At 45.4% G+C, this 17741-nt stretch overlaps 1 protein-coding gene across 4 annotated transcripts in view; it reads right to left on the bottom strand.

Annotated features, from left to right (window-relative positions):
• PPP1R21 (protein phosphatase 1 regulatory subunit 21) overlaps positions 1-494 on the bottom strand; it is a gene marked incomplete at both ends in the record, with an annotated part of 79484 nt that extends 78990 nt beyond the window's left edge. For all 4 annotated transcript variants that reach the window (XM_080711792.1, XM_080711791.1, XM_080711793.1 and 1 more), the window contains one exon: positions 438-494. In XM_080711792.1, coding sequence (XP_080567918.1) covers positions 438-494 — 57 coding nt within the window. The remainder of the gene's footprint in view (positions 1-437) is intronic.
• Between the last annotated feature and the right edge of the window lie 17247 nt (positions 495-17741).

The following is a 17741-nucleotide window of genomic DNA, read 5'->3' as shown; positions in this document are numbered from 1 at the left end:
GACATAAACCTCCCTCTATCCTCGTACCATCCCTAGGGAAGGAAGAACGGTTCGCCATTCCCATCACTGGCTTGGAAAAACCGGGAAGCAGCGAAGGGAAGGGTGAGCCAAATCTGTCCCTTCTCCTACCAGCCAGCACAGGAGGCAGAAGCCTGGATTTGGGCATGCCAGTGCGGAAGCCCTCTAGTTCAGTGAGAAGGAAGAATCAAACTCCAGCTCCTCTCTGCAGAAAAGCACACGGACTCAGCCACCGCCCGGCCCCATCTCGGGGGAGCTGCAGGTGGAGGCACTGTAATGGTGGTCAGAGGGGGTGCAGGGGAAAGAGGGGCGCGTTCACGTGCCCCCTCGGCCGTCCCCCTCTGTCCTGACAAGCCGCTGTCAAGGCAACCCGAGGCCGTAGGGCCAGGGACCCCTCACTCCCCGCCCACGGTGGGTACCTTCGAGTACTCCTGAGCCAGCTTCTGGTACTTCCCCTGCAACTCTGCCGAGGCCATGGCCTCCCCCGCCCGTCCAGGCCCGGCAGGCCGGGCCGCTCAGCCCGCCCCCCGACCCCGACCCCGGACGCGAGCTGGTGCTGTGCTCCGCCAGCCTCCGCCGCCGGCCGCCGCGCCTCCTCCTCCACTTCCGGGTTCTGGGCGGGAGGGCGGCGGAGTGGGGCTGGGGGCGGAGCGGCCTCCGGGGCGGGGCGACGCCGACGTCTCCGCCCCACGCATGCGCCCTCGCACGTGCGCGCGCACCCCGGCCGGCGCGCCTGGGCCCCGCCTCTGCCTCGAGGGCCCGGCGCCATCTTGGCCGTGCGTCCCGATGGCATCGTGGAACGGAGCTCGGAGGAGCGAGAGGGGAAGAGAATGCGGAGAGATTCTCGGGCATGGGCGGGGACTAAGGAGAGAGACGGCGGTGGCGCAGAGCCGAAGACCGGAAGAAAAAACATTCTAAGAGTTTCGAGGATTCCGACCGCCCCGTGGTTCCCATGGCAACTGCTTGGCGTTCGATGGTCACTGCTTTCCCAGGAGCTTCACAAGAAAAACCCCAACCTTCCGCTCTGTCGCTATCGGGATGAGGTCGCCCGGGAAACGTTCTGCGCTCTAACTGACTAACACCTCCCGGCACGCGTTTGTATTTTGGCATTGGGGTTTCTTTGTGTATATTCCATACCTAACATCCACCTACCCCCGCCCCCGTTCACACACATTAGAACATTTTTCAGTGGATTTATTATAAGGCCGCTAGGAAATTTTAGGCAATGATTCTTGCCATGTTTGCAGTTAAGAGTAGATGTTAACAGCTTTAAACGCGAGGAATTGAAGCAACTAGTTATCCTGGAATATTTTATGACATTTTTGCTTGAATTAAGAGCTGCCTCTAGCCTTGACATAGTGGCACATACCTAAGGTTCCAGTATTTGGGAAGCCAAGACAGGAAGGTTGCAGGTTCCAAGCCAGCCTCAGCTACTTAGTGAGGCGCTCAGCAACTCAGTGAGACCCTGTTTCCAAATATAGTATAAAAAAGGTCTGGGAGTAGCCAGGTGGCGTGGTGGCGCATGCTTGTGATCCCCGTGCTTGGGAGGCTGAGACAGGAAGATTACGTGGTGGCGCATGCTTGTGATCCCCGTGCTTGGGAGGCTGAGACAGAAGGATCACACAGTTTCTAAATCAACCCCATCTACTTAGTGAGGCTCTCAGCAACTTACTGAGACCCTGTTTCCAAATAAAATATAAAAGTAGGTCTGGGAGTATACCCTGGAGTTAGAAACCTGGGTTCCACCCCCAGTACCAGCCAAAAAAAAAAAAAAAGAAGGAAAAATTGGGGGGGGGGGACAAAAGGAGGATTGGGAGTGTAGATAGCCCCTGGGTTCAATCTCAGTACCAAAAAGTGCCTCCACTTACTCATTTGAATATTTTTAGAATTTTACTAGGTATTACATTTCATTGCTGCATTGAAACATTCATTGATAGAGGAATGGTTGATAAATATAGACTATGTTTGCCATAAATTATAATTGCAGTTAAAACTACCTAGATCTGTGTAGCTGCATGTATTTGTAGATATCAACATGCCATGTAGATACCAGCAAAATGCCATGTTATATATGAGAAGCAAATTGAAGTAGGCTTTTTTGAAGTACTTTTTTTTTTTTATGAAGTACTTTTTTTTTTATGATGGTACTGGGGATGGAATGCAGGGGCTTTTCTACCTCCGGACTATACTCCCAGACCTATTTTATACTTTATTTGGAAACAGGGGCTCGCTAAGTTGCTGAGAGCCTCAATAAGTATCAGGCTGGCTTCGAACCTGCGCAGTCCTCCTATCTCAGCCTCCCAAGCTCAGGAATTACAAGCCTGCGCCACCAGGCCCAGCTAATATAAATACATTTTAAAAATATAAAATATCACTTGTGTTGTTCATGGACACATGAGTATATACTAAAAATACAGAAACAAGCTAGACTTGGTGGCATATGCTTGTAACCCCGAGGCCACCCTCAGCAACTTAGTAGACCCTGTTTCAAAATAAAACAAATTAGGACTGGGGGTATAACTCAAAGGTAGAAGGCACCTGGGTTCCATTCTCAGTACCATTAAAAAAAAAAAAGAAAGAAAGAAAAAGGCCTGTTTAAAAATAAAAAGGGCTGGAGGTATACCTTGGGTAGAATGCCCCTGGGTTCAATCCCCAGTATCCAAAAAAAAAAAAAAAAATGGATAGGAAAATGATTGTATATTCATGTTATGGAATATTAAACAGCAATGAAAAAGACTGAGCCACGACAGTTTTTCGATAAATTTCAAAAGATAATAATTCAGAGCAAAAGAAGCCAGATCTAAAAGAAAAAAATTATATCCAATTTTATTTATATAATGTTCAGAAATTGATAGAACTAAAAACCCTTACATTGCTAATTGCCTACTATACCATGTTTAGTAGTGTGTCCAATTAAACAGCAAGCCCTAGGTGTGAGGACTGCGTCTTGGTCAGTCTTCTCCACTCAATGATGCCTGGGAACAAGCATCTGTCCAGGGACGCTCCCAGATGTACCTGTTGGGATGCAGTCATATCACACATCCATGAACACAGTATTTCTTTGCTCCTTGCATTTCTGCCCATCTAGAGATAGATCATCATGGATAAGTTCTAGTTTTGCCTATTCCCTCTGGTCTCTCTTTCATCTCCTTCCTATATTGCCTTTCCCACTGTGGCTCTCTCCCAAGGACTTGGTTCTATTCTGAAGGCCTTTCCTATTGGGTAACAGTCTTCATGAGCCCAGTGGAATCTTTTGCCCATTAGATCCTTCAGAGTAAAGCACAAGGCAACTGATTTTTTTTTTTCAGGTCTGGGGATGGAACCCAGGGGTATTCAACCTCCGAACTACACCCCCTGCCCTATTATTTTGAAACAGGGTCTCACTAAATTGCAGCCTCACTAAGTAGCTGAGGCTGTCTGCAAACCGCAATCCTCCAATCTCGGCCTCCCAAATGCTGGGATTACAAGCATGTACCACCACGCCCGGCTAAGGCAACTGATTTTTAATTTTTAGTCTTTGTTACTGTTGGCTGCATCTCAAAACATATTAAAACAGTGCTTTTCATATTATAAGTCTCTGTCTCTTTCACTTCTCAATAACAACCCCATCACCACCACCAAGTGAAGGAAAGACAATGGCACAGAAGTGGAAAAAATCTTGTAGTATGTACCTACAAGAGGATTGTTGCTCACTATCTCCCAGCCCCATTCATTAGCAGGACCCAAGGCAGTCCCCTGCTGTGTTCTCCAAGTCTATCCCCTGCTATGTTCTCCAAGTCAGTCCCCTGCTGTGTTCTCCAAGTCAGTCCCCTGCTGTGTTGTCCAAGTCAGTCCTCTGCTGTGTTCTCCAAGTCAGTCCCCTGCTGTGTTGTCCAAGTCAGTCCTCTGCTGTGTTCTCCAAGTCAGTCCCCTGCTGTGTTCTCCAAGGCAGTCCACTGCTGTGTTCTCCAAGGCAGTCCACTGCTGTGTTCTCCAACTCAGTCCCCTGCTGTGTTCTCCAAGGCAGTCCCCTGCTGTGTTGTCCAAGTCAGTCCATTCCTGTCTTCTCCAAGTCAGTCCTCTGCTGTGTTCTCCAACTCAGTCCACTGCTGTGTTCTCCAAGGCAGTCCCCTGCTGTGTTCTCCAAGTCAGTCGCCTGCTGTGTTCTCCAACTCAGTCCCCTGCTGTGTTCTCCAAGTCTATCCCCTGCTATGTTCTCCAAGGCAGTCCCCTGCTGTGTTTTCCAAGTCAGTCCCCTGCTGTGTTCTCCAAGGCAGTCCACTGCTGTGTTGTCCAAGGCAGTCCACTGCTGTGTTGTCCAAGGTAGTCCCTTGCTGTGTTGTCAAAGGCAGTCCCCTATGTGTTCTCCAAGTCAGTCCCCTGCTGTGTTCTCCAAGGCAGTCCCCTGCTGTGTTGTCATCTTCATAACCATCAGCTCAGGTACTGATCTCCCTACTTCCATTCTTGCCCAAGTACAAACCTTTCTCTACATAGCACCAGAATGATCTTTAAAAACATATCACTCTTCCTAAAACTCATGATTCCCCAGAGCACTTGGAATGAAATCCAAATTCCTGGCTAAGGCTATTAAACCTGTACATGACCTGGCCCCATAACTTCCCACTTTATGTAGCAGTTATCCATTGCTGCATAACAGTCTACCCTGAACAACAATGCTTTGCTATTTCTGATGAATCTCTAGGTTTTTTGATGGCCTCACCTAAGACCATTCATATAGCCCTAGTGATCTTAATGGCACAGCTGTGGCTGGAAAGTCTCAAAGCCTCATTTAATGTTGGGCCGCTGGTCTTAGCTACTGGCTGGACACCTCAGTTGTTTTCATGATATCTAAGCCTCCAGTAATCTAGACTGAGCTTCTTCACAGGTTGGTGGGTTCCAATAGGGCAATGATAGCAGAGTTCTAAGGCCTCATAAGTTCAAGAGGGTTGTAAACTTGTACAACTTCACTGCTGCCATTTTCTTTTGACCAAGCAAACCACAAGGCCAGCCCAGATTTAGAGGTGGGAAATTGGATGTCTCCTGATGAAAAGAAGAGCAGCACCAGTCACAAAGGGGTGCAGATGGGGGAGTGTGAGTTTCTGGGTGCAATTACTACAGGATTCTGCCACCCCTCCTCTTCTTTACTGCCCCTTTTGATTTACAAACACACCCCTCTTTGGAAACTTTGTACTTGTTTTTCCCCAGTGGTTCTCCACAGTTTCTGTGTAGGAGGGATTTGGAAGGATGAGTCTGATTGGACAAGGAAAACAGGAGGGGGACTTACCTTGTTTTTTGTTTGGTTATGTGGTGCTGGGGATTTAACCCAGGGACATCCTACCCCTGAGCTACACTCCCAGCCCTTTTTATTTTTATTTTGAAACGGAGTTTCACTTAGTTGTAGAGGACCTCACTTATTGCTGAGGCTGGCAACAAACCTACATTTCCTTGTCTCAGCCTCCCAAGGAGGGGACTTACCTAAGGTGGAGTTTGTATAAGTGAACATGCTATTGTACTTATTTGAGATGGTTTAGAGAGTTCAATCCAAAGCCCAACTAGCATTCTCTTGGTACCACTGCTCTCCATCCTTGGCCTGGCCTTCTGCAGGTCTTGGCATGGTGCCGTTCTAGCCATTCAGGTCTCACACATCATCACTTCCAGGGACTGCCCCCCCACCATCTATAAAATGTCTCCCTTCCCTGCCTCCTTTCTTATTTCTACCTACTGATTATCAGAGGCCAAAGAGCAGCTTTTGTGACATCTTACTATATAGTCTTGCCTTTTAGGATCTAAGCACCTTCTCCAATAGGCCTCCCAGACAAGTGCAGAGCCAGAAAAATGCCTCCCACGAGTCCAGGGTCTAGTCCATAGAGCCTATGAACTTGGCAGTTTACGTGGCAATGGGAATTAAGGTTGCTAATCAGCTCTTCAAAGAGAGATACCAGAGATGGCAGCATGCAAAAGACTCAACCCAACTTTGCTAACTTGGAAGATAGAGTATCCTCCCTGCTCCTCCAGAAGGAGGAGCAGCCCTGCTGCCATATTACTTTTAGCTAATGAGAACCACTTCTAAGTTCTGACCCTTAGAACTAAAAAAATAAATTTGTATTGTTTTAAACATATAAGTTTAGAATAATGTGTTGCATGTGTTGCACTAGTAATAGGAAGCTAACATCCTTCATAGTTGAGATGAGGAAATAATCCATAATACTACACCCAGCTCCTCTCTTCTCCAATGTCCAAAGGCCATCAGCCATCCCTGGCTTGGAGGGTTACCCCAACCATTTGCTCTCAGTTCCCAGTTTCATGCTGTACCTTGCAGTGGCTACAGTCAGTACTGCAAGAGTAAGAAACAAAGGTGTGCTCCAGCAGTCTGCAATGGCTGGTGAGAGCTCACTCTTAACTTTTCAGGAATTGTTGCTGAGACTGGCTTTGAACCCACAATCCTCCTATCTCAGCAAGTCACCCATTAAACACAGGCATCATTAAAACTTAAATGATATAAGCCGGGTGTGGTGGCGCATGCTTGTAATCCCCGCATTTGGGAGGCTGAGACAGGAGGATCACACAGGTTCAAAGCCAGCCTCAGCTACTTAGGCTCTCAGCAACTTAGTGAGACCCTGTTTCCAAATAAAATATAAAATAGGTCTGGGAGTATAGCCTGGAGTTAGAAAGCCCCTGGGTTCCACCCCCAGTACCACCAAAAAAAATAAAAAATTAAAACTTAAATGACATAAACTTACAATTAAATGAGTTTTACTATGAAGATAATAAATATTCATAACTCTCCATTTTACCATGTAAAATGTACCATAATCTACACTCTTGAAGTTTATTGTGCCCTATGGTGTAGATACCAAGTAATGGTGCACTGGGCATCTTTGTAACTCTGCATTCATGATATCACGATGATAGCTTGAAATGGGCATGATACCATGGAAAGCACATAATATTAGGGAAAAGGCCTTCTTTGCCACCCCCACCCCAAAGCCAGTTATATATTTTGCCACCTGTGTATAGGGCAGGTGATTTGTGACCTTGGGGTGTTGCCAAAAACTTCAGGATATTCTTTGCATATCCCACAGTGGAGACCATAAATGTCGCACAAAGCAAGTCTTGGGAATCACTGAGACAAAATTCATCCACTGGACCCCATGAGGCCTAATGAGTCTATTTTCTCTTTGTTTTGAAAAAGCAGTGCTCAATAAACGTCAATTGAAACAATGAATCCATGGTTCCTCAGGGGAAAAGTTTAACCTGATGTTGAAGGGAATTATACAATGACTAATGCTTTCATTTTCTCTATAATTTTTATCTTGAAGATTATTTCAATTTAATTATTAATTAATTTCAATCAACATAAAATGTTTCCCAAGTGCTAGTACTTACTATCATTATAATCATTACTATAACCACAATTGGTCCAGATCTACTGATGTATAAATCATCTACATTTAAGTGCCAGTTTTTTCTTAGAGAAAGATGAAGGTGTTTTTATATTACATTTTAAATACTATGACAGCCTTTCTTGTCTGAGCTTTTTATAAAGTTTCTAACAATCAGCAAGCCAAATTACAAATTTTACTAGCAATTAGTCAGGTATTTTTCTGCCTTTCATAACAACGAAATGTTGATCAAGGAGTCTTCTTTGCAAAGAATTAGGACTGGTAGAATGTTTTTAAAACACCAAGTTGTAATTCCTAACAGAACAATTGATTCAAGGCAAAGGGCATTCAAAACTATAGATGAGGGCTCTGTGGACCTGCTAATGGGTCTCAGTGTTTTAACTGGAATGGGGCAACCAGGTCACTGGAATGCTTTCTGAGATCAAGAAACATACCCTAATACCAGTTCTGAATCAGTCTTGCCAGATGCTTCACCCCCATCTCAACTAGGTTTTAGACCTACTTTCCAATTTATAAGAACCCAGGGATTCGAGGAACATGTTAAATGACAACACAGGGAACCTGATAAATTTGCAGAATGTCAAACTATTAGACAGCTGAAAACGTGGGAAAGCAAGAGTTGCTTTAGACTCAAGATTTTCTTAGAGTAAAAAACACACAAAGTGCAGCTTAGTGGCACACACTTGTGATCACAGTTCTTGGGAGACTCAGATTGCAGGTTCATGTCTAGCCTCAGCAAATTGTGAGGTCTTCCGCAACTTAGTGAGACCCTGTTTCAGAATAAAGAATAAAATAGGACTGGGAGTGTAGATCAAAGGTAGAATGCCCCTCAGTTCAATTCCCAGTGACCCCACCTTGCACACACACAATAAGAGGAGGGGTTAACCAAGTGACACAAAAATATATATTCACACAAAAATAGTCATAGCAGCTTTATTCATAATAGCCCCAATTGAAAGCAATCCAGATGGCCAGCAACAAAAATTTGCAAATCAAATTGTGATGCATGCAGATAATACAATTCAGGAATAAAGGGCAACTGCATAGAAGAACCCAAGAACATTATGCTGAGTGTAAAAAGCCATACAAGAGAAAAGTACACTAAGTCTAAGTTTCCTTTGTGTGCATGTGTGTGTGGTGCTGGGCATCAAACCCAGGGGCATTCTGCCTCTGTGCTACACCACCAGCCCTATTTTATTTTTTATTTTGAAACAGGGCCTCACTAAATTGCTTGAAGGCCTTGTTAAATTGTTGAGGCTAGTCTTGAGCCTACAATCCTCCTGTCTCAGCCTCCCAAGTACTACGATTACAGGTGTGCACCACCACACCCAACTTCTTTCCATTTTATATGAAATTCTAGGCAGAATTAATCCATATGAAGTAAATGAGAGCAGTATCAACTCAAAGGTGCAGGAGGTGACTTTCTGAAGTGATGGAAATACATGTTCTTTTTCTTGGTGAGGGTTATGAAGTGTACGTATTTGTCAGAATCTGTCCAACTGAATGCTTAATACTTGTGCATTTTACTGTATTGAAGGATAAATCACTAAAGAGGGAGAGACTTAAAAGACACAAAGACCAAACATAATGCACGGCTGGGATTCACAAAGGACTGCCAAAGATTTAAAAAAAAATAAAAACCTAACTGCAAACTGTAGAGGAATTTAGATGACTATGAGGAATTGTCATTCTTGATGTGATAAAGGCATGTGGTTCTACAAAAAAAAAAAAATGCCCACAGTTTTAAGAAACACATAGTACTGCATTTCAGGTAAAGTGGAATAATGTCCAGGTTACAAATGGGGGGGCGGATAAAAATAAATAGTGATACATAACATGAGTGACAAAATCTTGATACTCTAGAACCCGGGTGGTGAGCGCTTGGGAGTTTATAGTCCTTTGGGCTCTGCTTTTGTTTAAATTTTAAATTTTTCATAACAAAAAGTCAACTGCCTACTGAGGCAGTGTGGTACAGGCCTGTAATCCCAGGACTTGGAAGACTGAGACAGGAGGATGACGGAGTAAAGACCAGCATGCAGTAATTTGGAGAGACTCTGTTTCAAACTTAATAAAATAGGGCTGGGGGGGGGGGTAGCTCAGAGATAGAATCCACTCTTCCCGGGTTCAGTCCCCAGCACCATTACACATACACAGACACACCCGCACGTATACAAATTAACGGTTTTAGGTAAATAGGGAAGGTTCTTAAACCACCTCTACTCTGAATTCTCTACCGGGAGGCGTGGCCCCAGAACGGTTCTTTCTGCCTGGTGTGACCTCGTGTGGCCACCAGGGGGCGCTCCCTCACCGAACTTGCTCCATGGCAGCTGGAGAGCGATCAGAACCACAGTCTCAGGAGGAACTGGTTCTCAGTCTTTGGGCACACCCGCGACTAGTGGTTGGAATTGTTTAGGCATGTCTCTGGTGACCTCATCCCACTGTACCTGAGTCTTTTTTGAGGAAACAGGCTGTTTGAACAGAACAAGTAATGCAAATTAGTAACTGGAAAATTACTAGGTCGCTCTTCAAGACTTGTTGGGACATCCTGTACTCTCTTGAAGCTTAGAGTTAGGGTGTGGACCTTCTTCCTCTCTTGATGGCTGAGACCGGAAGCAAGTCATTCCTCTCTACAGGGCGTGGCCTCTTCTTTGTCCTGGGCGGGGTGGGTGGGCAGGCGTGAAGCTGGACCACTTTGGAGTTTCTGGGGGCAGACCAGAGGCCTCCAGCTCTCACCTTCCAAGCCTGGAGAGACAGAGCCCAAACAATAAAGAGACTGCTGGAGCCTGCAAGCTCCACAGGATCCTGAGCCCCTGTTCCTTCTGTAACATGCCATGGAACTGAAACCCAGAGCTCCTGAGCTTCCTCATGCTGGCCCAGCAGAGGCAAGCAACATGTTCTCTGGCCAGCAGTCTAGCTAAATATACACTGGTTTATGACCTGGCTTTAATTTATTTAAATTTTAATTACTTCTGTGGGATCCACAAAGAAGCAATATAGCTGCTTCTCTCCACTTTAACCAAACTGCATATATTTTTCCTTTTTATATCATTTGCAGTTTTTCTTTCTTTATTTCTTCCTTTCTTTTGTGTAGTACTGGGGATTGAACCCAAGGGCATTCTACCTCCCTATATTCCAGCCTATCTTCTTTTTTATTTTGTAACAGTCTTGCTAAATTGCTGAGGCTGGCTTCCAACCTGTGATTTTCCTGACTCAGCATCTCAAGTATTGGGATTACAGGTGTCTACCACCACACCAGGCTCATTTGCTTGTTTCTGTATGCAGGCCAGTGGTGGAATCCTACCAGGCAGTGATCCAGGCAAGATCCCTGGCTCAGCTGCCAATAACAGAATCTTCCTCAACTGGCTTTTAATGAAACCTGCTTTCCCCTTGCTAAATTGCCTCCAAGTGGGTCCTAGTGGAGCATGATGAATGGTAGTCTTTCCGTCTCAGTTCTATGCTGAGGGCCCACTATAATCCAGGTTGTGTTGTCACTCCAGGAGCAAGGGTTTTTGAGAGCCCAGGACTAAAGAATGAGAAATGGAGAATTTCCTTCAGCTGCAATTTGATCCTACTACTCCTCAAGAAAACCATTCAGAAGGAGAGCACATGGAGGCTCCACAGTCCTGCCACAGCCTTGAAGGCCGTGTCATTGGCCCCTTCCTGCCTCCTCAATCTCATCCTGACCACTGTTCCCCAAGTTCCCTGCTATCCGGTCACATGGTCTCTCAAGCCTGGGTTGCTTGTGCTCACCAAGAAGCTGTTAGCTCTGCCTGCAACCTTCCTCTCCTACCCCTTTGCACTCCCAGTTGGGGCTTCCTATCAGGAAACCTCCCTGGGCCCTGACCTCTTCATTCAAAGTTTCTGCCACTAGCCATAAGCCCATGCTGCTGACTCCAAGTGGCATAGGAACTATATTTATAAAAACTTGAAAAACTAAAAACATTTCATATACCTATCACTGCCTCAAGTATCTGGGATTTTGCAAGAACTGGAAAAGAAATGGAAGAAGTAACACTCAGGTGAAGTTTCACTTCCAGAAGCTCCTCACACCACCACACACAGGTCACTGTCTCTTCTCTCCCATGTGTAAAGCCGATTCTAGGATCAAGGAAGAGAAGGGCTTATGAAAGACATCAGTGATGGATGAGTAGAGAAAACGGGAGAAACATGATAGAAAGAGTAACCAGCTTGTTCAGATCCCAGGGTACCAGAGCACTGCTTTGCTCAATGTCATGCCCTCTCCATAAAACTCTGGGTCCCTCCCTGGCTCAGGCTTCCCAACAGAGGCTTTACTAGAGGGGCCACAAGATAAGAAAAGGAGTCAATACAAGAAATCAATGAAATCAAGGAACCAATGAAAGAAATTTAATTCTGGCTACCCTATGATGCATACTGAAATGGTAGTACATACTGGTAATTCCAGTATGTGGGAGTCTAAGACAGGAGGATCACAAGTTTGAGTATGATCTCAGCAACGTAGTGAGACTTTCAGCAATCCAGCAGGAGCTGGAAGTGTAGCATGGAGATAGAATGCCCCTGAATTCAATCCCTAGTACCACAATAAAAAAGGAAGAAAGAAAGGGAAGAAGGGAAGGAGGGAGGGAGGAAGGGAAAAAGAAAAACATTTCTGATTTTTAAATGAACATTCATGTGGTCTTTTAACAATGTCAGTGGGGTGTTGTGTGGGCCAGACACTAAGCTAGGTATTGGACATGCCTTTGTAGAACTCACAAACAGCCACGGGCAGGCAGAGTGTAGAAATATAGTACCAGCCCTTTAGCAGCTCCATGCACAAAGAGCACTCTGTGCCAGGTATGGTGGTGCACACCTGTAATCCCACACTAGTAAGGTTTAGACAGAAGGATCACAGATTCAAGGCCAGCCTTAGCAATTTAGCAAGACCCTGGTTCAAAAAATAATTAAAAGATCTGGTGTTTAGCTCACAGTTAGAATGCCCCTGGGTTCAATCCTCAGGTGGGGGGCACGATGCTAACCCAGAGGAACAAGACTTGGCATTTTGTGGATGTTGAGAAGCAAAGTACAAAGTTTAGGAGAGGTATACAAAGGAGGTGGGCACTGAAGATCAGTCAGTTCATGTTTACTAAGTGACTTCGGTGTACCATGCAGTGTGCTGGTCCATGAAGAAAACAGTGCAATCCCTGCCCTTACAAGGTGGCCTTCTTGTAGAGGTGCAGAGAATCAGTAATATAAATATTACTTATCATTCTTATCATTTATTCTTATATTACTATAAATGATAGTAGGTTGGGATGCAGTGGGGGGAACAGAGCAAGGCCAGGGGTCACGAAAGTGGGAAGGGGCAGGATGTGCAGCAGGAAAAGCAGCACTTGAAGGAAGGCAGACTTGGTGAGCAGAGCCTGGGCGGGTGCTGGAGGGAGTATGGCGGAGATCCCTGAGGTGAGGGTGTGTGGCATATTGGGGGATTGGTGAGGATGCCAGTGTGGCTGGGCAGAGGGCAGGGAAGTGGGAGAGAAGTGATGTTGAACTGCCTGGTGAGGACTTAGAAAGAGAAAGGCTTAGGCATTTACTCTGAGAAAAATGGGTCACTGTTGGAGCATTGGGGTGCTGATAAACTAAGAGGAAGAAAGGGAAGGAGGGAGGGAAAGAAAAGCCCTGATTTGTAGCATTTGCCAATTTTCATGGTGTAAGTACTACATCTACACCATGGCCTATTTCAAGCTACCAGTGTGATATCAAAGAACACAGATTAGGGAAGGGATCTATAGGAAGTGACATGCTCTTACTTGTTCTTCACAGCCACTCTGGCTGCTGTGCTGAGGACCAATGCCGGGGTCCAGGGAACAAGGGCAGAGGCTGGTTCAGGTCGTTGAGGGGCACTTGCCTTCATCCAGGCCGGAGGACCAGTAACAGTCTCAGAGATTCACAACAGTGGAGCAGGAAGCTGCAAACGATTCTGGGAGTGTTCTCAGACGTACATGGAGAGCCACCCGATTTTCTTAGCCAACTGGGTTGGAGCACTAGAGAATTATTCAGGGTGGCTTCCAGCTTAGTGGAAGTTTGATTTGAATGAAAGGAAGAGCATCCTAAAGAGCATGTGAAATGCTGTGCTTATAAGTACATATTTGCACTGGGGTGAAACAAGGGGTGCAGCTGGTAGCAGTTATGGGTAGAGGTGACAGGGCTGGTGAGGGTCTGTGTCCCAGGGCAGAGCCAGGTCTTGGACTGCAGGAAGGGAGAACCATTAATGGAGTTTTAGCCAAGAAAAAAGCAATTACATTCACACTATTAAAAAAAAATTAACTGGAGGGGCGGGACATGGTGGCACATACTTGTGATCCCAGCATTTGAGAGGCTGAGATGGGAGGATTGCGGTTCGCAGACAACCTCAGCTACTTAGTGAGGCCCTCTGCAACTCAGTGAGACCTGGTTTCAAATTAAAAATAGGGCTGGAGTGTGCCTTGGGAGTATAATGTCCCTGTGTTTCACCCCCAGAACCACAAAATAAATAAACAAATAATAAATAAATAACTGGAGGAATGGGAGGCAGGGAGGCTAGCCAGGAGGCCGTGGCATCAGTCCAGGAGAGCAAGCAAGGGTCTCATCCCAACAGTACTGGTGAGGCCTGGGAGGAGAGTGAGCAACATCCAGAGGCCACGGGCAGCTCAGGACCAACCTTGCTTGTATGACCCTGAACACCAAGCCCTCCATACAAGTGTGTTCAGTCAGTGAACAAATCAGCTACTTCATGCCAGTCTTGTCCTTAAAATCCTCCTCCCTGGGTGTGGTACTGCACCCATGTAATCCCGGTACTTGGAAGACTGAGACAGGAAAATCGTAAGTTTGAGGTCAGCCTCAGAAATTTAGAGATCTTCAGCAACTTAATAAGACCCTGTTTTAAAATAAAAAAATAAAAAGGGCTGGGGTAACTCAGAGGAAGAGTGCCTCTGGGCTCCATCCTCAGCAACACACACACACACACACACACACACACACACACACACACGTGCATGCACCCTTCTCTCTTCCTCTCATTTATCTCCCAATCATCTGAAATGTCTTTTCTAGAAGATAAACACAAGTATAGAAATACAGCATCCATGTATGTGCTCAGGTGTGTGTGTGTGTGTGTGTGTGTGTGTGTTGCTAGGGAATGAACCCAGGGACATTCTACCTGTGAACTACACACCCAACCAGCCCTATTTTATCTATTATTTGCATGAGTATGTGTGGTGCTGGGGAAGGAACCCAGGGGGAATTTTATCTCTGAGCTATACCCCAATCCCTATTTTATTCTTTTATTTTGAAGAAAGCTCTCACTAAGTTGTGGAAGGTCTCACTAAGTTCCTGAGTCTGGCTGCAAACCTGTGATCCTCCTATCTACAGATGACCCCTACCCCAGAAAACAACAACAAAAAAATGTGTGTACAGCTTTCAGGCTCAGAGTACAGTGAGGATCTGCCCATCTCTGCCATAGTTGGTTCTCTGTAAAAGAGCCTGAATGCATGTGCATGTGTGCATGCATATGCACAGGAGTGTGTCTTTGTAGATTAATCTGTTTTTCAGAGTTTAAACTTATTAATAACAGCTCACATTTATTAGATGCCTTGGGCACCATGAACATGGTATTCTTATTGAAGATGCACAACAGCCCAGCAAGGAATGTAATTATGAAATTGCTGATTAATAAACCAGTTATAAGCTAGTCATGAGAATGACATGGGACTCCCTGATTCATTTTATCTTTGGAGAAATTCAGTGATTTTTAGCTTACTTATTTGCAAAATGATTTTTATAAATTTATTCCACTTAACTTTTATGAGATTATAGTATCTGTAATTGAGACTAAGCTATCCATGATAAATAAGCTTAATAAAAATAAATGCATTTCTGCATTTAAACATTTGTAATGAATGGTATTAATACTAGACAAACAGCTTTAAGCCAAAATTTTAGTATGAGAAAATGCTCCTTTGAATAACTGCTAGATCATGAAGGAGAAATCTCGAACTAAAAACAAAATAATAATTTGAGTTATATATGTGCATTTGGTGTGTTGTTGTAATCTGTCCTAAACTTTCTCTTAAGAACACAATTTAGCTGGGCATGGTAGTGCACACTTGTAATCCCCCACACTTGGGAGGCTGAGACAGGAGGATCGCACAGGTTCAAAGCCAGCCTCAGCTACTTAGTGAGGCTCTCAGCAACTTAGTGAGACCCTGTTTCCAAATAAAATATAAAATAGGTCTGGGAGTATATCCCAAAGGTAGAAAGCTTCTGGGTTCCACCCCCAGTACCACCAAAAAAAAAAAGAAGAAGAAGAAGAAGAAGAAGAAGAAGAAGAAGAAGAAGAAGAAGAAGACAATTTAAAGATCACCTCTGTCACTGGTACTCAGGAAAAGTGGAGACTCTTGTCCAGGGCCACATAAGCTCAGCCTTTTGGTTCCCTTTGTCTCCTCTCACTGCACAGAGAAAGTCACTCAAGAAGTACAGCTGTCTCTGTTCTGCATTTGGGCCAGAGCTCCTCACAGGTCAGGTGGAAATCCCCAGGAAACAGCCATAATAAACCAATTCCAGCTAGTGATGAATGAGGATGAATCCTTCAAAGGAAGCAGCTACCCCAGAGCTGGGTGTACACATGTGTGTACACACTATTGCATGTGTGCTGGAACCAGGAGTTGCTAACTGGCCCTCACTTACTTTTGGGATCTCAGCATGATTCCCAACAAAAGGTTTTCCAAGAATAAATGTTCCAAAAAAGCAGGAAAAGCACCTGCAACCATTGTGGGAACACTTAACTCACCCCATCCTCAGAAGCATCTCTGCTGGTGTTTGGTTTCTGTTGTCCTGGCAACAGCCATCTCCATGGGGTCCCTCTCCCAGGGCATCTCTAGAAGAAGCTGGGCAAGGGCCAGAGTGCGGGGTTGGCCACGTGTCAACCCAAAGAGGGAGTGCGGGAGTTGGCCACATGTTAACCTAAAGAAAGAGTGTGGAGATTTATCTGGGGAAAAGGTGACGATTTAAACAGCCCTGCAAAGATGGTGTGTTGTTTGTATGTGTGTTTTTTACCCCCTCTCATGTGAGTTTGGCAGCTATGTAGGCTCAGGCCCTAGCATGGCTCTACCCATACAGTACACATTCAAGCAACACCCATGGGGTGGATGAAACGAAGGAACAAAATTGTACACCACTTACTCGAGAGGCTAAGGCAGGAGGATTACAGGTTTGAGGCCAGCCTAGGCAACTTATCAAGATCCTGTTTCAAGCTAAAACAAAACAAAACAAAACAAAAAAGCTTGGGATAATTTAGTGATACGGTGCCCCTGAGTTAAAAAAAAAAAGTATTTGTTTTGTTTTTCTCAATTGTTTTACTGAAGAAACAGACATGCAGAGGTTAATTGTATGCCCAAAGTAAGGAAGCAGCTTCGCCACAGAGCCACCCAGCCCCAGGGCTCCTTCCTGGCCATCATAGCTCCAGCCACCTCCCCGGTCCCGACACCAAGGTTCCCGAGAGGCACTGGCCATGGACCTGCACATGGTGCTCATCCCTGACTCTGCCCTGCCAGGCACCACAGGAGACACTGCTGCTTTGTGTCGCCCTCCTTGGCACAGGATGAAATCAGGTGGTCCTCATTCTTCCTGTCCCACAGGACAGAAGCCATCTGAGCACATTTCCTGTGACCAGAGCCAGCTCGTCAATTATCCGCTCCAATTAAGGAGAGGGAGAGGTGGCGAATTTAGTCACTCTAGTGGGTTGAGCAAGGCGAAGGGCAAGGTTGGCAATGCTGGATGCAGGTGACCCTGAGTATGCTGCCTCCCCTGGCCCTCCTTCCCTGCATCCAGATGGCCAGTGCAGTTTCTCCCTCACCCCTCCCACTCGTTCAGAATGTCTTGGTCTGCTTCCACCATGTTGATAGAGTTCTATCCCTACCTGTGTCCTCTGACAAACTAATTTACAGAAGTTGTTAGTGGTAGATTATAGATTAGTACTTAACTCTTAGAATTAGCTATCCAATAACATTCTTATGTCTATGCCCAAATCCAGGCTTGCCACAGATGAATGAAAAATCATGCCTGTTTTGCTCTGAAGACACACAGCTCTCTATTGCCAATCCTCTCTGCCTCTTATCACTAAGGGGAGGAAGGCAGATAAGGGCTGAATATATATCTTTCTGTACCAGGACCATAAGTACTTTCAAGACCAATGTTCTCTACCCCTCAAATCCATAATACAGATAGGATCCTGAAATGAAATTTACACATAGTATAACCTAAATATACCTTCTCAACAATAAGATGAGTAGGCTGGAAATGAAGCTTAGTGGTAGAGTGTTTGCCTAACATGCATGAGGTCCTGGGTTC

This window comes from Muscardinus avellanarius, assembly GCF_963383645.1.
Source record: "Muscardinus avellanarius genome assembly, chromosome: 15".
Classification (NCBI taxonomy): Eukaryota; Metazoa; Chordata; class Mammalia; order Rodentia; family Gliridae; genus Muscardinus; species Muscardinus avellanarius.
This window is presented reverse-complemented; position numbering and strand designations above follow the sequence as displayed.